This window comes from Cucumis melo, chromosome 11 (genome assembly GCF_025177605.1).
Source record: "Cucumis melo cultivar AY chromosome 11, USDA_Cmelo_AY_1.0, whole genome shotgun sequence".
Classification (NCBI taxonomy): Eukaryota; Viridiplantae; Streptophyta; class Magnoliopsida; order Cucurbitales; family Cucurbitaceae; genus Cucumis; species Cucumis melo.
This window is the reverse complement of record NC_066867.1, coordinates 29788990-29811845: the sequence shown is the minus strand read 5'-3', so window position 1 is coordinate 29811845 and position 22856 is coordinate 29788990. Positions and strand designations below refer to the sequence as shown.

Sequence of the window (22856 nt, the reverse complement as noted above, 5' to 3'; positions counted from 1 at the left end):
TTTCTGGAGTCCTAACATTTTGGTATCAGAGCACTATTACCTGGGAAAACCTACCACGATGACGAGAAGCACCGAAGAAAGACTGGACATGGTAGAACAAGGAATCTTGAGGCTACCTTTGCTGGAGGAAAACGTTTCCCTTCTGTCAAAAACGATTACGGAAATGAATGCTCAGATTGACAAGCAATACCAACAATAGCAAGTGATATTGAAATACTTAGAAGGCATCCTACGAGACGACTCACCCGGTAAGCAGGTGATTGAAGGTTCCTCGAGCAAAACCCAGATGGAAGAAACGACCATAACCGCCATTTCCAATGACCCCAAAATTGAAGGAAAGACCGAAGAAGGACCGGCGATGGACCGGAGCAAGTTTAAAAAAGTGGAAATGCCGATTTTCACGGGGACCGACCCTGATTCGTGGCTATTCCGGGCCGACAGGTACTTCAAAATACACAACCTATCTGACTCAGAGAAGCTAACCGTGGCGATCATCAGTTTCGACGGGCCGGCGTTGGACTGGTACAGGTCACAAGAAGAAAGAGAAGCGTTTAAAGGATGGCAAGACTTGAAACAGAAAATGTTGGTGAGATTCCGATCTATACGCGACGGCACATTGGTAGGGCGTTTCCTTACCATTAAGCAGGAGACGACAGTGGAGGAGTATAGGAATCGGTTTGACAAATTCCTGGCGCCAGTGGCATTCCTACAGCCGGTGGTATTAGAAGAGACCTTCATGAATGGCTTGAGCCCATGGTTAAAGTCAGAAGTAGAAACGTGGGAGCCCGTTGGGCTGGCCCAAATGATGAAGATGGCCCTAAAGATAGAAAACAGAGAGATGGTCCGGAAGGAATGCGGGTTGAGCAGCGCCTACGATAGCAAGGCGGCCCAGCGGACAGCCAATACGCGGAATGTACACCCTTCACCAACGAATGAAAACACAACTGCAGGTGGCTGGCCAATGAGAACCATCACGCTGAGAGAAGTCGCGACTGGGGAAAATCGACGGGAAGGACCAACAAAGAGACTAACGGATGCCGAATTTCAAGCCCGCTGGGAGAAGGGGCTGTGCTTCCGATGTGGGGAGAAATACTACGCTGGGCACAGGTGCAAAGCTAAAGACAGCAAGGAGCTGCGTATGTTACTAGTAAAAGAGAATGGAGAGGAGTTAGAGATCATCGAGGAAGAGTTTTTTGATGCCGAGACAGAGATAAAGCCACCAGAAGAAAAGAACGTGGAAAACTTGAACATAGAACTATCTATCAACTCGGTGGTGGGCCTAACGAACCCAGGGACAATGAAGGTAAAAGGGAGGTTGGGAAAGGAAGAAGTAGTTGTCCTGATCGATTGTGGGGCTACCCACAACTTCATTGCTGAGAAGTTGGTGGAGAAGTTACAGCTGCCAATGAAGGAAACACCCAACTATGGGGTGATACTGGGGTCGGGTACATCTATAAAAGGGAAGGGTGTGTGTGATAAGGTGGAACTGTGGCTAGGAAATTGCAAGGTCACGGATAGCTTCTTGCCATTGGAGTTGGGAGGAGTTGACGCCATTTTGGGAATGCAGTGGCTGCATTCGATAGGAACCACCGAGGTTGATTGGAAGAATCTGATACTCACTTTCTTCGAACAGGGCAACAAGATAACCATCAAAGGGGATCCGAGTCTTACGAAAACACAAATCAGCCTCAAAGGGATGATAAAGAGCTGGGATACGGAGGATCAGGGGTACCTGATGGAGTGTCGAGCCTTGGAAAAAGAGGGCAGGGAAGACCGGGAGGCAAACACCCAAATCACTGAAACAGAGGAAGGATGACGGCAATTATCAATAAGTTCAGAGAGGTGTTCGAACAACCAAACAGACTCCCACCCCAACGAGGAATAGAACATCATATATACCTAAAACAAGGAGCCGATCCAGTCAATGTTAGACCGTACCGGTACGCACACCAACAGAAAGAGGAGATGGAGAGATTGGTGGACGAGATGCTCACTTCGGGAATTATCAGGCCAAGCACCAGCCCATACTCCAGCCCAGTGTTGTTAGTAAGAAAGAAGGATGGAAGTTGGAGATTCTGTGTGGACTACCGGGCATTGAATAACAGTACCGGACAAATTCCCAATTCCAGTCGTGGAGGAGCTCTTTGATGAATTGAATGGGGCAGATGTATTTTCAAAGATTGACCTCAAAGCTGGGTACCACCAAATTCGGATGCACCTCGAAGATATTGAGAAGACAGCTTTCCGAACCCACGAGGGGCATTATGAGTTCATGGTAATGCCGTTCGGCCTCACCAACGCCCCATCAACCTTTCAAGCTTTGATGAATCAGGTATTCAAGCCTTTCTTAAGACGATTTGTACTTGTTTTCTTCGACGATATACTGATTTACAGCAAGGGAATGGAGGAGCACGGACAACACCTTGAAGTGGTGTTGGAAATCTTAAGAGAAAGCGAGTTATATGCCAACTTCGACAAATGTCATTTTGCCAAGTCAAGGGTCAGCTACCTGGGGCATTACATTTCAAAGAAGGGTATTGAGGTGGATCCCGAAAAGATTCGCGCGGTAAAGGAGTGGCCAGCACCTACGAATGTAAGGGAGTTAAGAGGATTCCTGGGGCTTACCGGCTACTACCGCCGCTTTGTGCAAAACTATGGAAGTATATCTGCACCACTAACACAGCTGTTGAAATCAGGGGCGTATAAGTGGACAGAGGAAACAGAGGCAGCATTCGAAAAACTCAAGAAAGCCATGATGACGCTACCGGTATTGGCAATGCCTGACTTCAATTTGCCTTTCGAAATCGAATCTGATGCCTCCGGATTTGGGGTAGGGGCAGTACTGGTTCAGGACAAGAGACCGGTAGCATACTTCAGCAAAGTCTTAAGCACGCGGGATCGGGCTAGACCAGTGTATGAGCGTGAACTGATGGCCGTGGTGTGGGCTGTCCAGCGATGGCGACCCTACTTGTTGGGGAGAAAGTTCACAGTGAAAACGGATCAGAGATCACTTAAGTTTCTGTTAGAACAAAGAGTAATACAGCCACAATACCAGCAATGGATTGCTAAGCTACTTGGTTATTCGTTTGAAGTACTTTACAAGCCCGGATTGGAGAACAAAGCCGCAGATGCCTTGTCCAGAATAGGACCCACGGCACACTTGAACCAAATTACAGCACCGGCTTTGTTGGATGTGGAATTGATTCAGAAAGAAGTTAGAAAGGACCCAGCCCTGCAAGAAATCCTCGCAATGATCGAAGAACAGGGCATAGAAATTCCACATTACACTTGCCATCAAGGAATACTGAAGTTCAAGGGAAGATTGGTTTTATCTAGGACATCTACACTAATTCCCACTATTATGCACATCTATCATGACTCGGTGTTTGGAGGGCACTCGGGGTTCCTTAGAACCTATAAAAGAATGGCCGGAGAATTGTATTGGAAGGGAATGAAGAAGGATGTTCAAAAATACTGCGATGAATGTGTGATTTTCCAGAGAAATAAATCATCTGCTCTATCTCCCGCAGGATTGCTGCTACCCCTTGAAATGCCAGACGCCATCTGGAGTGACATCTCCATGGATTTCATCGAAGGGCTGCCCAAATCATACGGGTGGGAAGTGATTCTAGTAGTTGTGGATCGGCTGAGTAAGTATGCACATTTCCTCACTCTAAAACATCCATACACTGCTAAGACTGTGGCGGAAGTGTTTGTTAAAGAAGTGGTAAGACTGCACGGATTTCCCAAGTCCATAGTTTCAGACCGAGATAAAATCTTTCTCAGTCATTTTTGGTCCGAAATGTTTAAGCTGGCCGGTACCAAATTAAACCGAAGCTCCTCCTATCATCCTCAAACGGATGGACAAACCGAAGTAGTTAACAAAAGCGTAGAAGCTTACCTCAGATGCTTTTGTGGAGAAAAACCAAGAGATTGGAGCCAATGGCTGCACTGGGCCGAATATTGGTACAACACAACCTACCATGGATCCATTGGTATCACCCCCTTCCAAGCAGTCTACGGGAGACTTCCACCACCATTGATCCAATACGGAGAGATGGAAACACCTAATTCCACGTTGGACCAGCAACTAAGAGACCGAGATATTGTATTGGGGGCACTGAAGGAACACTTACGGGTGGCCCAGGAAAGGATGAAGAAATTCGCAGACTTAAAAAGGAGGGATGTGGAATTTCAAACCGGGGATTTTGTGTTCCTTAAACTGAGACTATACCGGCAGACGTCCCTTCGAAAGAAACGTAATGAAAAACTATCTCCCAAGTACTTCGAACCATACAAAACCTTAGAAAGAATTGGGACCGTGGCATACAAGCTGGAACTACCGAGCAATGCAGCCATTCATCCGGTGTTCCATGTCTCTCAGCTTAAGAAAGCAATAGGGAACATCAAGGAAGTCCAATCCCTTGATCCATTTATCAACGAAAGTCATGAGTGGATCACTCAACCGGAGGAAATCTATGCTTACCGAAGGAACCAGGCTACAAAGGAATGGGAAGCGCTAGTCCAATGGAAGGGACTACCCCCGCACGAAGCCACCTGGGAAAATTATGCTGATTTGAAAGTACAATTTCCTGAGTTCCACCTTGAGGACAAGGTGGATTTAGAGGAGGAGAGTGATGCTAGACCTCCAATTTTATTTACCTATAACAGAAGGAAGAAAGACAAGGGGACAAGTGGAAATGGTGAGGAAAGCAAGGAGGGGGGACCGCAAGTTAGTTAGTAGTGGAACGGAAAGAGGGAGCAGGCAGAGCAGAAAGGACAAATGTCGGGTAAAAGGTGGGAGCAGACTGAAGAAGAGAGCAGAGACCGTTAAGGCAGGCAAACTGGACTTATAAATAAGCCCTTCCGTGGGTAATAGGGGGCATGTTTTCATTCTGAGTGTTGTGTGGTGTAGTAGGGCAGTAATAGAGAGCTTATTGCTGTGAGTTCTTTTTGTGTTTTGTTCTGTGTATTCTCCTTAGAGGAAGAACAGACTTAATAGTTTGGGCTGTAAGTTTCTTGATATTTTGGCAAGTTAAATCAAAGTGTTCTTAAGGATTTCTGGAGTCCTAACATCTATCTATCTCCTCCCCATCATAATTGTATGAATTACTAAGGAGATCCTCTAACTCTCGTAAACCGGCTCAACTTCTTTTTCAATCTCAACTTGCATATCTAATTCTAGAATAGGCGAAACATCTCTATAGGAAGGACACGACTCAATCGAATAGTCTAAATCGAAAAAATTACTAAACACAAACATTTGTGAAAACTAAATTAAACGAGAAAGTTTGACCCTAAATTGCAGAGCTACAAAAACATAAACTCATGCCTTGAAAAAATGAAAGGATGAAGGAATTGAGAAACAAATAGTAGCCACATGAAGACACGTATGAAAAAAATCATTATGAAGACACATATTAAGCAGCCACGGTGAGTTTCTCAAATCTTTCTCAGTGAAATATGTCTCAGTGAGTGAGAGGCTGACTTTCAGTGAAATATGTCTCAGTGAGTGAGAGGCTGACTTTCGGTGAGTTTCTCAAATCTGTCTCAGTGAAATCTGTCTCAATGAGTGAGAGACTGACTTTAACGTTTTTGTGGGTTTCTAGGGTGTTTATAGGATTTTATTTTATTAGATTACTAAAAACAAAAACCCACCTGGACAAGTTTTTTTAAGTCCAATTACACTTTTAAAACTAAAACCAAAAGCAATAATGATGAAAACTCCGGACTAAAAGGATATTTTTCATAAAAGATAATTATAAGGGGTTTTAACTAGAAGAGGCTAAATATAAGTCTCTATTTACATGTTGGACCTAAGATTGCCATATTTTTCACAAATGTCCTAATGGGCTACAAGTTTACACAAATATTTAGCCCAAATGCCCAAACATCCAACCTTAATATCAATAATAGAGAGGGAAAAAAGTGGACTACTAACCTTTAATATTAATAATAGATAAAATAAAGAAAATAAAAAGTAGAGCAAAAAAAGAAAATAAAAAGTAGAGCATCACCCGTCAGAACTGTTTTATTTTCAAATTTCACGAAAACTTTCCATTGTTGAAGAAACTTTCGAATGGTGCTCTTCTTCCTTCGCAAATCTATCGGCAACATCCTTCATTCATATTTTGTGTAAGGAATATTGTGTAAATATGATATATAATTAATTTAATCATGGTAAGATTCTAATCAAAATCACTCCTCAATTAGTTATCTTCCGGTGCTTTTAGTTAAAATTTATTTTAATACACTCTCTCTTCATCCGTTATTTTTTATTCAATTTCAGTGAGTGCATATTTGTTTCATATTATTAATTTTGTTTATAAAATTGTGAATTACTGTATGCTAGTTAAATTTTACTACTAATATCTAGTTAATTATATACCCTAGTTACATATGATATTTAATAAATGTAAATATTAAAATCGTATGAAAATAATTATATTAAATAATTAATAGACTAAATACATACCTTTTAAAATGTAAATAATAAATGTATAATAAAATATTTATGATTATGAAGTATATATATATATTTGAAAATATGTAATATTTAAAATTATTAGGAAGGACAAAGCGATCAATAAAAATCTTGAAAATCTTGGTCGAAAGTAAATGAAATAACAAATGAAATGTTATAATATTTGTATAAAACCATACCCAAATTAGAAGTTCTCTCTAAAATAATGCGAAGGTCGAAAGAGCTAATGAAGTCTTATAACGGCCCCAAAGAGCTAATGAAGTCTTATTGGGCCGCATTACGGCCCAAGAGAGTTTTATATATAATTGTTTTAGGGTTTTGAGGAAAACCCTAATCTTCTTTTTCGTTCGCGGCCGACGGATCCTTCGCTGCCACTGGTATCTATTTCTATTGATTTTTAGTTTGTTCATGTGTTAGAACTCTAATTTCTTGTCGTTAATCCATCGTTTCCTTGCTTTCTTATCTAGATTTTTGATCAAACATCAAGGCCAAAATGCAGAACGAAGAGGGAAAGATCACCGAGCTCTACATTCCCAGGAAGTGGTGCGTAATCAGCCTATTCTGTTTGATGTTTTTGTTTTTCTGTAATATTTTTTACGAATTTGGTTTGCTTAATGTTATTTCAGCTCTGCCACAAACCGACTCATTACTTCTAAGGATCACGCCTCGGTTCAGATTAACATTGGGCACTTGGACGAGAATGGCATCTACACAGGCCAATTCTCCACTTTCGCTCTCTGCGGTTTCATCCGTGCTCAGGTTCGACTTCGTAGACGATTTCTCTCTTCGTATTTTTGCTTATTGTTTGTTATTTGTTCTACAGAATATTGGCTGCACGTTTTCTGTTTATTATGTGATTTTTGTTAATCACTGGCTGCTTCACATGCTCCTACGCATTTTGTTATTTGAATTGCTTTCTGTATGTTCATAACTTAATTTATTTTATGAATCGACAAGGATAATATTGTGTATGTGTTTATTTCGAATTTAGTGACCAACCTTAATATTGTTCAAGGTTTTATGGGTTTTATTTTTATTTTTATGATTTACATTGTTAGGAAGTTTTCGGTTGACCACTTTATTATCCAGTCCACTATTTTATCTGAGGACCCACAAATCAGTTTAGTTTTCAAGCCTTACAGAAATCCTTACAAAGATTAGAGTTCCATTACTATGTGTGTTGGGGATCGAGTGGATGAAACAGTATATGATCGGTTTTTGTTGCCGTCTTCTTTTGTTTAATCGAGCCTTTCGACAATTTGATATTCACAATTGTCAAACCTTGGTCTATAATATTTAATCTTTAATTTAGCACTCCAGGGAAAGCATCGTGGCATAGAAAGGAAACGGAAGAGAAATGATGTATTAGTATCATTTATTACAGTTTTTTAATGATATGAAATCATTTAACGGAAAGGACCATGATTTGATTCTAATATTTTGATTACGACCCGACTCGAACACAGTATGATATATATATTGTACATTGATTATATTACCTCGTGCACTATCTTTCATATGAACGTGTGAAGATAATTTTAAACATCTAAATTTTTTCTTGGATAGATTTTGATATATTGAACTATATCAATTTAGTCTGTGACATCATTGTTTCCTCTATACAAAATCTCATCGAAGTTAGTGGGTTAAGTTTTACCTTAGTTACCGTCACAAAATTCTCAAAAACTCGTGACAAGAAAATCCTGTGACTCGATGATAATTAGACAGTGATTTTTTGCCTCAGGTATAATTGTTGGAAGTCCAACCGTTCTCATTGGAGAGGATAAATAAAACTTAAATGTCTGGAAACTAAATATGAGGCACTTTGTTTTATGACACGAAGATCGTGTATGTTATTAATTGTTTGTATCTTCAATCAAGTTAATCTCTCGATGGGTTATATTTATTTGACAGGGAGATGCCGACAGTGCATTGGATAGGTTGTGGCAGAAGAAGAAAGTAGAAGTTCGCCAACAGTAGAAAATCCAAAATCTCTTCTACTTGAAATATTATGTTTCTAATTTAGTGTTCCATTGAGAATTTATGAATATTGAGAGAGCCTAGCCTGCCTTTTGCTGCTAAAATTTGTAGTTTTTGTTGGAGTCTTTATGTGATGAAGCTGGTTTTTGATAATTTCTTACTGGATTCATATTTGCTCGTTTGGTTAATCGATTTTTTTTCCTACCACCTGGGGATTTTTATTTTTATTTTTTTAAATTGAAAAGTTTTACTTTCTAACAAAGACAGGCAAGTAGTAGTGAAAGCAGCAAACGGTTTTGTTTCTTGCAATCAAATTTTATCTTTCGAGTTTACTAGAAATATGGTCCAGATTTTAGAATGTTACTTTAATCTTGACGATTTATGTTGAAGTTGTTCATTTCAGTCTGGTTTTTCTTGATTGTGCACTTATTTACTGCAGTTTTATGCCCAATAACTAATATAAATTACTACTATTTTGATCTCTTTTACGATCTTTTCTTAACCGATGATGTTAATTTTTCTATTACCTTTTCTCCCCCTCAAAACTTTACGCTGTCGATTGGGAGTTGAAATGTACCAAACCCAAACCAGCCCATCTAAATATGGGCTTGGAGTTTCTTGCGTTTTCTCTTTACAAACTCATTTCTATTTACCATCACTCGAACACAACTTCAACAGTAGAAAGCGAAGTCAAGCTGATTCCATATTTAAAACCATGTGGGAGAGATCAAAAGGGAAAGAAATTGGAGTAGGAAACATGGAATTTCGGAAAAATCATCATTCTGTCTCCCTTTCTAAAAGTCTGAATGAAGGTTGAGCTGTGAGTAGGAGGCAACGAAAAGAGAGAAAAAAGTAGGTAAAATTAGACCACAAAATCAATGGACGTGAACTTCCTGATGCATAACAAACAAATTGTGTTCTACCCAAAAAGGGTGACAAATTTAACTATTTAATTGCAACCAACATTTTGTTTAGAGTATATTAAATGCTCATTCGGTTGAAAGTTGAAAAGACTTCTATTTCGTGTTAATCTTTTCTTTTTACAACTGAAATTTGAACATTTGAAATAAGCTATCTTCCCACAATTTTCTAACATATCATTTATCAAATATTTCAAAATCTTGAGTCTTATGGAACCTTTATGTGAACTTCTAATATAATCTTTTGAAAATTCAGAAACCTATGGAATATTTTTGACACTCTTTGTCAAACATCTAAAAGTTGTAATTAATACCAACCTTTATAAAGTCCTCTCTATTTATTATTTATTATTTTAGAATTCAATTTATTTTCAAATAATGTGTTTTCAACATAATTACCCTACTCAAACTGAAAATGAAAATGAAAAGAAAAAGAAAAATGAGTTGGCTTGGTTTAGAAGAGACAAAAACGGACTTAGATTCAACTTTGGAAATTGTTCCAAAAGAAGTTACTGACACCAGACATATATTTTTCTGTTTTGAATCGTGATTTTTTTTTTAAAATAAAAGCATAAAAAAGAAAATTGGAAAATTGGAATTTTTTCTTTTAGAAATAAGTTCTATTTACAAAATTTCAATCCTAAGAAGTAACAAAGGATATTAGGAAGACATTCTAAATAAGTGGTAAAACATTAACAAAAATGTGAAGGACATATTATAGAAATGTACGAGTCGAATTATTGTTTTTAAGTTTATAGGAAATTGTTTCTTGTCACACTAACACAAGTTTATGAATATGTCATATTTATGGTTATTACCACTATTATCAATATTATTACCGTTTCTTCTAGTACAACAATAACAAAATTAAAAGTAACATTAAGCATAACTATCATAAATTATGTTTAGCAATAGTAAACGTAAATTTGACAATAATAACAACAATTAACGTGTCAATTTCATTATCTTAGATAAACGAGATAAAAACCATTCGATTATGTTTGAGATTTAACTCATTATTTTTAATCCATGGATTGAATCTTTCCTAATACACACCTAACTCATATCATCAAAATTCTAAAAAAACAAAAGGGTGAAGATGGGAATGATAGTGGCACACAAAATAAGGAACCTAATCATTTTTAATCATAATGCTTTTTTAGCAAAGAAAAAGATGCCACAAAATCAAAATAATAATAAAAAAAGGGTTCTATTTAGTAAAGTTTGTATTACAAATTTCAATTTTCCATACATTTTCCAAAGAAAGAAAAAAGAAAAAAAAAATTCAAATTCGCATATACTTATGCATAATAAAATATTTACTTCACGTTCGATTCCTTCACCCCACATATTATCAATACAATATATTTATAAAAAAAAAGTGATTTATTAACACATACACGTAAAAAAGCAAATAAACCTTTAAACTCAAATACGAACAATTTGTTATCTAACAAATATATATATTTTTTAAAAAATACATACATGTGAATATACGTATGTCTTCTGTTAACAAAAAAATCATATATTATATAACCTCATCTTCGTAACGATTTGATAAAATTTTAAATATTTTTATTAACATACGAAAATTACTCGTAAGAATCTGACAATTTATTCCTCTAATCTATGTAATCGAAAATAAGTAAGAATAAAAAGAATCATATAACAAATTTAATTCATAAATTTTTATGTTTTTTTATTCATTAACATTAAAATTACGTATTTATTCATCCGAGTTTAAAAGGTCGAATTAGATTAGTAAATTTTGAATAACATAATTCAACTTAAATAAAACTAAGTCATAAACATAAATATCCCAAATTTAGAACTTCTTTAGTTAATTAATATTTAATAATACGACCCTATTACGTAAACTTAGGACCAAATTTTAATTATTTGACCATTCCCCTAAATCTTTGTTCTTCTAATAATAAATTAATAGTTAAAGTGAGAGAAAAATAAACAAAGAATTTCGCTTTCTTCGTAAATAAGGAAAAGAAAGAAAAAAAGAAAAAACACAAAAACAAAACAAAAGAAGCAAAAACCAAACACTCACTTTTTATTCAAAATTTTGATTAATTTAATTATAATTAATTTTTGTATCGATTCCCCAAAAAGCAAAATTAAATTAAATTCCCCAACGGCGATCTCTCTCACTCTCTCTATCTCTCTCTCTCTCTCGCTCTCGCGGAGTCCTCTGTTTCCATCTTCTTCCGAGTCGACTCAGTCGCTCACTCACCTCGAAGAAGATGAGTCAAGACTCGTTTATTTACAGCTTCGTGGCTAGAGGAACTATGATCTTGGCCGAGTTTACTGAGTTCACCGGAAATTTTCCAGCGATTGCGAATCAGTGTCTTCAGAAACTTCCTTCTGCTAACAATAAGTTCACTTACAATTGCGACCATCATACCTTTAATTTCTTAGTTGAAGATGGTTATGGTAAGGATGCTTTAATTTTACCTCTACGTTTTGATTCGTTTCCTTTTTCGATTTGGATGTTTTTGTGTCTGTTTTTATTTGGGAAGTTGAGTTTCAGCTGGAAATTGTTGGATCTAGTCTGATTATTGTTGGATTTCTTTTGTTCTGCTGTTAATTTCTTGTGAATTTGTTTGGAATGAAGAGGAATTTGGATTTGGAAGTGTGTTAATGTTGTGTTGGGTTTGATTGATTGTGGATGTTTAGTTTAGGTGAAGGCTGTTCGACGTCTGAGTTGAAATTTTGTTTTAGTTTTCTGAATTCAAGAATTGAAAATTGTGTATGCAATACATTTCCAAACAAAACAAAGAAAATGGGTTGGTAAAGGAAGCATACTAAAACTAAATTGTGACCAAATGGCTCTGCGGTAGCTAATTCCAGGTTCTCAATTTGGAAACGTTTCTAAAAATGTTATAATTGGTATTGTAAATTTCACGTTTGTTAAGAATAACTTAAAGTATGTTAACATAACATGAAGTTTCTGAGTTCAAATTTGTGGATGTTTTGTTTCTTCATGCTCATTTCCAGTAAATCAGTAATTGTGCAAGTGTGTTATTTCCTCGATGAAATTAGTAGATGTCTAGGAGTGATTTTGAAGAGTTAAAATCATTTTTGTCATGTCCAAAGTCAGTTCAATGTTTAATTTTATACTTTTAAAAGTAATTTTCTTTCTACTAAAATTGTTTTTGAATGATTAAAAGCGTTTGGGCGTTAAAAATGTGGAGGATTAGCCTGTTTGCTGTCCTGAATTTTTGGGTGCAATAATTTCTTTTACATGAATTTAAGTTCAACGAACTCTGTCTTGTTTTAATTCCATATAAATGGTACCTTCATGGAGTTTTGCAGCTTATTGTGTTGTGGCGAAAGAATCTCTCAGTAAGCAGATATCTATAGCCTTTTTGGAACGGATGAAAGCCGACTTTAAAAAAAGATATGGAGGCGGTAAAGCCGATACTGCTGTTGCGAAAAGTCTCAACAAGGATTTTGGGTAAGTTCAAACACGAAAAAGCTTTATTTTGATTGCACTTGGGTGTATTTCCTGTAGCTCAGTATCAAGAGACATACTCCTGCTGATATTTTGCAGTCCAATTATGAGAGAGCACATGAAGTATATCATCGAGCATGCCGAAGAGATCGAAAAGTTGATAAAAGTGAAGGCTCAAGTGTCGGAAGTTAAAAGTATAATGTTGGAGAATCTCGACAAGGTAAAATTATACATCAACATGGGTTTGAACCATATTGGATTAATTTGAATTTGAATCTCTCTAATAGTTGTCATATGACATTTATCATTGTCATTTTGTTTTATAAAATTTGTGGTTAACCTTGACTTGGCCTAGTCGATAGAAAGTCGTAAAGTCAATTACTTTAAGATTCATGTTTGTGGCATATCTTAAATCATTAACACTATTTCGTAATAACTAGCCAATAGCAAAACCATCTTAGAGCATCTTCTTGTGGTTTAATAAGTTAACTAATCAAACAACATTGAGCGGTTTGGCCGTTTTTTTCAATTGAAGTTAGTTTCTAACTACATGAAAACCAAAAACGACTTCAGTTAGCTTCGGTTTGGACGGTTTTTGTCGAATTGGTTGGGCAGTCAGATCATGTTTGGGGATAGTTCCACTGGAAAGCCATCTCAATGTTGGCTTGGGGCACATTCGGATAACTTCTAAATGCCTAAACATCCTTTTTTACCCTTAAAAATACTTAAAAAGTCAATCCAACTCGAAATTAACTCTAATTACACAATCATCCTCTCCACGAAGTCGAGGATTCTCAATTTCTTTCTTTTTTTCAATTGTCATTATGAGATCCTTCCACGTTTTTCAGGCTTTCGAGAGAGGAGACAACATCAATACTCTTGCTGACAAAACAGAAAGTCTTCGAGATCAGGTAAATATAACCGAACCCTATCCATTCAATAGCAGTGGAAACAAGAGAGACGTGAGAACTAATAAAAAAAATTTCTTGATATCGATAGGCTCAAACTTACAGAGGACAAGGAACTAAACTGAGGAGGAAAATGTGGTATCAAAACATGAAGATTAAGCTAGTTGTTCTTGTGATATTGTTAGCTCTTGTGCTCATAATCTGGGTTTCCATTTGCCATGGATTCAACTGCAGCAATTAGTTTTTACTGTAGAGAAACAATGGCTGAAGTGAAAGAGAGAGTTTTTTAGCCTTTAGGCTTGTGTTCTATGGCTGAAGTGAATTTGGTCAAATATTAATATTATTTTTATACATGTAAGTTTCTATTTGAATGGATGCCATTTTTTGTTTCCTCTTTTTAAACAGAGCTTAAATTATTAGGAACAAAATTTTATTCTTTGCTTCTTTTATACTTTAGCTTCTTAATATGAAAGAAAAATCTTTTTCTGTGTATTATTTTTTCCCCATATTTCTCTAGGGGTTGGTTTTCTTATTGGAATAAATCTATTTTAATCATTGAAATTTATATCAAGATTTATTTTGCTATTTAATCGTAAAGAGACGTTTGATGAATCTTGAAGTAAGGATGAGTATGATAGATTGAAAAATTGGGACGACCGATTGAATCAAAGTTGTTCATTGGGGTTAGTCAGTTGGAAAATTTCAAAAAAGAAAATTTGAAGAGTTAAATCAATTTATTGATTTTATTTCTCTATAGTTGAGGTCAATTTGAACATTTATTAAATTGGCCATAGTTGGTCCTACTCCAACCGGCAAAGACATTAACTTACAATGATCTTTTCTCTTCTGCAAATCTTTGTTTTGTTCCATTTTTTCTTATCAATGTTATTTTTTCATTATATTAGAAGAGAAATAATGAATTAAGTCGAGGCATAAGTTTAAGTTGTAAGTAACTTCAAACAAAGTTAAACTAAAAGTTGTCTAATGCATGAATCTACATGATTTAATTTGTATATGAGTTTGGGATTGGAGCATTACTTTTTATATATCAATTATTTTCAGGTTTTCCTTCAGATCAAAACGAAGAAGATAGAAACAAAGTTGAAAAGAGGTGTCCTTGCTCGGTTGTACATCTAGAAGGTTTTGAGTAAGGGTCAAGTTGTGAACTGCACCCCTTGTTTAGTTTACGAAGTTTGTAGTTTTACTACTGAAAAGGATTATTTTATATTTTATTAATCCCTTACTTGTGTATCCGAGAATACACAATTTCTTGGAGTTTACTGCTCCATCCCTTACCCTTTTAATTGATACCTTCTTAGATTGTGGTAAGGCGAGTTAGTTGCGGCTCAAAACCTCGACAATGACTGATGTGGCCAACGTGGACTTTTGGCTTAGTTTGTCTTTCTTAAGGGTTTGTGGGAGTATTAAAGAGCGAACAAGGTTACTTTGCTTCGAGGTTGATAATACAAACATTAAGCGATATGAAATATATTCACTTTGACTATTTACTATTATTATCTTTCTAGTGTTAATGTTTTTGCTAGGACTCTTGATTGATATTTTTAGTATAATTTAGACATGAGGTTGTTGAATGAGGAATTTTCAATTACCAATCATAAATTGTCTTGGCACTTTCTTGAAGTAACCACTCAACGACAATTACTCAAATTTAGAACTAATTAAATATTGATGTGTTCCCAAATTGATATTAAAGACACATAAGTTTACAAATCTCGATGATGCTACATGCTTTTATTATGATTGTTGGATTTGAATAAAATAATTTGGTCAATTTAATTTGGATATTAATATTTGAGCTTAAGTCTAATCGAGCCCAAAAACGTGCTTGATTTGGTCAAAATGTACAATCAACTCCAATGTTCTTCTAATTCTGCCTGATTACAAAATCCATACCAACTAAGCTTAAACCCACAAAACTCACCCGAAAGCTTTAAAAAATAGAAGATCTTCTCCATTTGAAAAGCTAGAAATTTTGCGCTCCAGGTAACTTAAAACAAATTTTTTCTACAACTAGAAGACGCTCTATGCTTTTGAATATTCAGATGTTTAATACACTTAAATTGAAGATGTAGACACTGTCGATCAAGATTTCAATTTCATGAACATGAAGATGTTTCCTCAAATTAGGAGAGCATATACATTATATTCAACACAAATAATTAGAGAATCAAGTATTAGTGACTAACTCACGTTCACACAGATCAACACAAACTCAAATTTAAATTCCACAAAATACGGTTTTCCAAACCCGATGATGCAAAGAGAGATCATGGAATTGAATAAGATGACTTGATGGATTGTATATAAATGGGTATTTCTCCCAGGTGAAGTTAACTTTATTTTTAAATTACAAAAGAGTTTCCTAGAAAGGAATACAATTCTTTAGCTAAAACACACACATATATATTCCTCATCCACTGTTCTTTTTATATGTACTGTGATTAAAGCACAGGGAGAAACAAAAGCTTTTAATCTCGAGGTTGATAATACAAATATTATGCAAATTGAGTTATGTTTATGTTGACATTTTTTTTTTACTATTAACAGATTAAAATTATCGTAAGTTTAGATTCTTCGCTATGAAATTTTTGTTTTAATTTATTTATGAAATCTTAATAACAACGCTAATGTATATTTATATAAACTTTTAGTTTTGAATCTAATAGGTTACTGATAAAGTATATTATTAAATATTTTTTAAATAATGTAATCAATCTATTAAATTAAAATATTTATATCCGACATTAATTACTATTAAAGTGAAATTGAGAGTTGAACATTTGACTTTAAGAAAGATAGATCATGTCAATTACTATTGTGTTAAATTTATTATCACTAGACGAACAAACTAATTATAACCTTGAACTTTTAAGAGCTTTGCAAGTAGCTTTGCAAGTCAAACAATTATAAAAAAAATGGCTAACAGAAACTTTGGAAGAGAAACTTTCCAAATGATGTTGAGTTAGGGCGATAGGGTGTTTTAGTTCTCTTTCTTCTTTATCTTTAATCAAAATGTATACTTTGAATGAAGTTTGAAGTTAGTGTTTATTTGAGTTTTGACAAAGAAGACTTTAATTAATTAGTTTATAGGACCTTAAATACTTCTAAACGAGTGACTTAAAAGAAAATGAAAATGGCTTCGATCTGTAGAAATTTATTTTACTATTTTTATCGTTGTTTTTTACGATTAAATCGCGTCCTTTTCCTCTTCTTCCTTTGTCTTTTCATACTACTTTTCATTTTTTTTTCTTTAACTAATTAGAGTTACCTTCATCCAAGTTTATTTTAGTGTACCAAATACATGGCAATTAGCAACAAAGTAACCGTCCTCTTGCTAAAAGCTATTGGATCTAATTTCATTCTATTTCATAGAAGAAAAAAAGCTTCCTTCGATAACAATTTCATTAAACTTTGTTAAAAAAAGATACGAAATCTTATATGGATTACATGAAGGAAAAAAAAAAACATCTTATTCATAAAATTTCTACACAAATTATCATAGCAACTATTCAAACTCACACATCGTCACACACAACTAAATCCAAATTCAACAAGTATTTGAACAAGAAACGACCGACAAAATATATATAAATCACACATATAACATATAAACTTACATTCAACATATAATCAAAACCGTAACCCTCACGTTGAATAATTCAAAAGAAAAATAGTAATTCTTTTTTTTTTTTTATTATTATTATTATAAAAATGAGTTTAATTAAAAATTTAAGTGTCTATAACTTCGAAATGGTTTCGATTTTTGACGACGATGTCGTACATATGCATGGATTTGAACTTAGCAAAATCCTTCGGGAGAGAAATAAGGTGGACCGTCGATCTCTTATGAAATTGCAACAGATTTGGATCATCGTAATACCGCTCCCAACCCAACGTCACCAATTTCTTTTCCAACGCTTCGTATGACGTCATCACCTCCGCCGTCGGGCTGAACACCAGCGCTTTCCGCCGGAGTTGCGACTGCTGACCGCCCTTCGCCGCAGTGCCTCCGCCGTTTTCCATCAGCCGAACGACGCCGTTTCTGAACACCCAAACGCCCGACATAATTTTCTAATTTTTTTTTTATTTTTATTTTTAGAAAGTGTGAAAGTTGGTTAATTTGGGATTTTAATTTCAAGGTTTTGGTATTTATATAAGTGGTGAGAATAATTAGTGGGTAATTAAATTTTTAATTTTTGATTAAATCACGTTTGGTTCCTTTTGATTAATTATTTGCATGATTGTTAAAAAAGATATTCTCTCGATTATTAATGTAATTAAAAAGATTAGAGAATATGTGTGTGTTGGGATGGAAGTGTTCTCCAGCACTTTATTTTGTTCTCTTTTATTTTTTTTTAAAAAAACTTTATTTGTTCTCTAAATATATTGTTTTATTACATTTCAAAGAATCTTCCAAGTATTTAATTAAAAAAAAAACGAAATAAAGGATCTTAAATAGTAAGAATATAAGTGTGCACACTAATCTGAAATTAGGTTTTGCTTTAAATTAAAATAAGTACGATTAATTAATTTAATAGTTAGCATGAAAAAGAAAATGATATAATATAATCTTGCTTTTACATTAGTGTAGCCTTTTGTTTTGTCTTATTACTTAATATAATAATTTAGATCTTATACTTTTTTTTTTTTTATTAGTAACAATTGATCCATTTTCATAGTTCACAAACAAACTTATGTTTGATCTCAATTTGTAATTGATCGATCTATATGTGTACGAATTCTTGGATTAAAAAACTAAATCATTATTACAAATTAAATTTCACAAAGTAAATTGTTACTTGCACATAGTTTCCACGATCGTTAACCTTAAAAAGTTGGGATAGTTGCAAATGTAGCAATTACATTCAAAATAATTAAGTATATAACAACATTTTTAAAAAATTGCAAATATAACAAAATCTGTCAAAATTTATCAATGATGGGAGTCTATCACTGATAAACTATGTAGTAAATGTTGGTCTATCACTGATAAATCATAAGAGTTTATCAACGATAGAAGTCTATTAGACTTTGCTATATTTGTAATTTTTTTAAAATATTGTTACATATTTAATAATTATTCTAAAAATTGCTAACTATTATAATTACCCTAAAAAGTTTAGCCCTACAATTGTATTATTTTTTTTTATAACAAAAGATTAATATAATTTTCTTTCCTAAAAGAGACATAATTTAATTTTTAAAGCTTATATTTATGTTTTTAATCATATATATACTGTCCCCCTCTACCCAAATATTGAACTTATTCTCCACCATTAATACTCTTAATAATAATAAAAAAACACTAATAATATTTCAATTGGGTAATTAAGTTTGTGTTTATATGTTCTTTAAAGAATGAATATAATTAGTGAAACATTTAAATATATATTTATATATGAGAATAATGCACAAAAATTTAGTGGTAGGGTTGGTGTGCCTAACTTTGAATTTTTTTTTTGGTACATAAGAAATAACAAAAGGAATAATAGAAATGTGTATTTTCATTTTGCTAATTAGAATAAAGCAGTAAGCAAAGCAATGAATTAGGATATATTCCTTTGATTAGACAAAATTAGGAATGATCTTACTTACCTTAATTTTTATTTTCATGATTGATAGAAAAGGATAATACAATCATTAATCATCAAACTTTTATTGTATTATTCAATGAATATTTAGAAATAATTTTCATTGTTAGAATAATTCAAATGTGACATTTTAATATATTATGCTCATCATCTTCGATCAATGTATGCATGCATACTTAGAGAAATTTTATATGATATTTTCAAACTCTTAATTGTGAAACACAATTAGATTTAAAATGATTGTGAATTCGATTTGGATAAATAAAGTCACTATCAATAAGGGTTTTAATGACATTTGAAATTAAGAAAAAAGAGGTGGAATGGTAAAAAATGTGTCGTTAAAAATAATAATACAGAATTTTTCTTGACACAATTTTTACGTCGACATAATTTTTGTGTTATTAAAAAATTATCCTAATAAAAAATATAATTATTCCCCTTTCATTGACACAACTTTTCCTCCCTCTCTCGCAAACTTCCTGAAAAAAAACCTTCAAACATCTTACGCAGTTGTCGTCTCTCTCTCTCAAACGCTCTCTGGTTTGTGAACGCATGACTTTCCCTCTCTCTCGCAAACGCTTCAGCCACTATTTGTAGGAGCCCACCAAACCATCTGGTGCTTCTCGTTTGGTGCGCACTGCCTTCATTCCTACAACCTATACTAGTGTTGGTTTGTTCTCTACAGTTGGTTCTCCGTCTTCAGTCATCTCCGTTTTCGTTCCTATAGTGCTCCTCTGTCTTTGTCGTCGGTTCGTTCCCTATTTGCTCAGCGCTTTTTGCTGAAATTTAATGACATTGTTCAAGGTTTTCCTATTTTGAGTTATTTGAGTGCTGTTCATATTGCATCATGGCAAAGCAGTGAGTGTAAAATAAAAATATAATTTTCATGTTTTTTTGAGTATCAAAGTTCTTGAGAGTGAGAAGGGTTGTATTGCTTTAAGGGTAGAGTTTCCTTTCAGCTGTAACAATTTAGATTGCGGGGGAAAAGCCTTACAAAAACCCACTCTAGAAAAAAATTCTCCCAAATTTTCACATAATTAAAGTTGTCAATTTAACACCCAAAATGAATCAGAGGGGGTGTGCCTACGACATTTAGAGACGCAAATTGTTATAATGAATCTGCGATAGTTGTTGGGAGTTATTGAAGAAGAGCCCACTTATCTCAAGTACATGCATGAACTTTTATTTATATCAATCAATTTTCATCTTTATCACTTGTAATGGTTTAGAAGATCAATATTCTTTTATTAGTCCTACAAGTGGTTAAAAAGAATTTAATGATTCAAAAATGAGGTGCATGCATGAATAATACAGATTAAATCTTGCATATGATTATGGTACATTTAAGAAAGAATAGATAAAAATTCATGGTCATTTTTTCAATTAATTATTTATATGCTCATCGACCATGGTTTTCTTTGTAAAGATTTGGGTCATGTTTATCGATTTGTAATGAAAGTTGGTGTAATTTTTATAATAATAGGTCAACCATAATGGACTGCACAATCATAAATATAATTATATTACTTTTGGTTGCGTTTATTTAAAACTACTAACTTAGCTCATAATTAAAGAAATAAATGATAAAGAGCTGAGGATACGAAAAGAAAGTTTATAGTATGCTAAATAAGGGATGATTGAGGGTATGAAAGAGAGAACAACTATAATTAGATAATATTTCACCACACGTATATGGAGATAATTGCCGAGCCAAAAAATTTATACAAGAGAACATTATGTGTACTATAAGGTTGACAATAGGGATCGAGGCCAGTGTTCGAGGGTTCGCGTCTCTATTCTTGAGGGAGTATATTTACCCTCATCTCCGACTCTACCTCGCCATTAGAAGGCGAGAACGGTGGGCAGAGATTCCTTGTTGAGGAAAATGGTTCCTCGTGTGGGGACCCATTCCTAGATCTATTGCTTACTGAATCTAAATTTTAAGGATTAATTAAATTTGTAGATAAGTTAGATATTTGCGACTTTTTAAACTACAATGTAATATTTTTTAAAGAGACATATTTAGAATTCTAGAGACTAAACTTATAATCTGGAGGTATACAAATATAAAACAAAATTAATTACAAAATTATAAAAATTCTAAATATATATGGAAATAAGATTTAAAACAATTCTCCCTAACACACATGCATATATATAACGACTCATTTCATTCTTTAGGTAAATCTCTTGTATAATCTATATGTATATAGGTAGTATATTTTTCACGATTCGATCGGTTTGGTTTGGAGCTGAAACCAAAACGAACCAAACCGCATGTTTTGTTCAAATTGGTCTTCTTTTTATATGAATTATAACCACACCACCCTACCTAGTTGTGTATATATAATTTTTTTTTTCTCTTTCTAATTTGCTCTTCTTTTTATATAAATTATAACCACCACCCTAATCTGTATATGTAATCTTTTTTTTTTCTCTTTCTAATTTGCTCTAAGATAATCTTTTGGTTTTCTTTTTTATTTCGGTCTATTTCCCACCGGTAGAAAATAAAATCATTTTATTTTATTTTATTTAAAATTATTTACTTTATTTCGATGTTGAATATTACCGTAAAAAAGATTGGTGACGACTTTTTTGTTGTTTTTAATTAGAGGATTTTACAACAATAGTAAAAAAAAATTATGAAAATAGAGTTCATGTCACCACATTTTCTAAATTGCAAAAGTAGTAAATTTAAAAGCGAATAACCTTTCGATAAGCCTCTGACAAGTGTTTGATAGCCGCCATATTTGTTATATTCGCAATATGCAAAAAAAAAAAAAAAAAAGAGGTGTTATGGACTATTTTTTTGTTATCTTATGCAATTTTCCTTAAAATTATCATTTTCTAAGGACGTCAGTCGCTTCGATTGTTTTAAGTACATGGCGAGTACACGGTGACAATCATCACCCCACTAGTATGAAAGGAAATCAATAAAATATTCGGTCTTCGCCCTACTAGTATGAAAGAAAATCGATAAAATATTTGGTCGTCGCCCTACTAGAAAATCGATAAAATATTTGGTCGTCGCCCCACTAGTATGAAAGAAAATCAATTAAATATTTGATTGTCACCCACCACTGGTATGAAAGAAAATCAATATTACTTTACTTCATGTTCTACTATCTAAGAAGAAACGAAAATATATAATTATTGAAAACGATATGGATATCAACTTGCTTCTTCACCATGATTGGGGCTAACAAACAACCGAAATTTTGAGAGTAGAGAGTGTATTGAGAGCGTACATAACTGAAATCTTTTAAGTATTTGAGATTAGAAATGTACAGACTTTGAAGTATCTTTAATTTAAATGCATATATTTGAGAGTATTTTTATAATTTTTTTAGGATCTCTATTCCATAATATTTTAAATTTACGTAATCTTTCAAAAATATTATCATCACAATGACTATTTATAAATTTATAATTAATTTAATATAATTTGAAACGCATGTAACATTTTTTTTTATCAATTTTGAATTTGTT

At 33.7% G+C, this 22856-nt stretch overlaps 3 protein-coding genes across 3 annotated transcripts; 2 read left to right on the top strand and 1 right to left on the bottom strand.

The window, feature by feature from the left end:
• Positions 1-6768: 6768 nt before the first annotated feature.
• On the top strand, positions 6769-8617 carry LOC103497856 (40S ribosomal protein S21-2). Its single transcript, XM_008460232.3, has 4 exons — positions 6769-6861; positions 6952-7027; positions 7111-7243; positions 8399-8617. The coding sequence occupies exons 2-4, from the start codon at positions 6978-6980 to the stop codon at positions 8462-8464; spliced, it is 249 nt and encodes an 82-aa protein (XP_008458454.1). The 5' UTR covers positions 6769-6861; positions 6952-6977; the 3' UTR covers positions 8465-8617.
• Positions 8618-11490: 2873 nt separating this feature from the next.
• On the top strand, positions 11491-14157 carry LOC103497857 (vesicle-associated membrane protein 724). Its single transcript, XM_008460233.3, has 5 exons — positions 11491-11826; positions 12709-12850; positions 12947-13067; positions 13696-13758; positions 13847-14157. Exons 1-5 carry the CDS (start codon positions 11637-11639, stop codon positions 13994-13996), a joined length of 666 nt encoding a protein of 221 aa, XP_008458455.1. The 5' UTR covers positions 11491-11636; the 3' UTR covers positions 13997-14157.
• A 3075-nt stretch (positions 14158-17232) lies between these two features.
• Positions 17233-17877, bottom strand: LOC103497861 (flowering-promoting factor 1-like protein 1). Its single transcript, XM_008460237.3, has one exon. The coding sequence runs from the start codon at positions 17839-17841 to the stop codon at positions 17506-17508; it is 336 nt and encodes a 111-aa protein (XP_008458459.1). The 5' UTR covers positions 17842-17877; the 3' UTR covers positions 17233-17505.
• Between the last annotated feature and the right edge of the window lie 4979 nt (positions 17878-22856).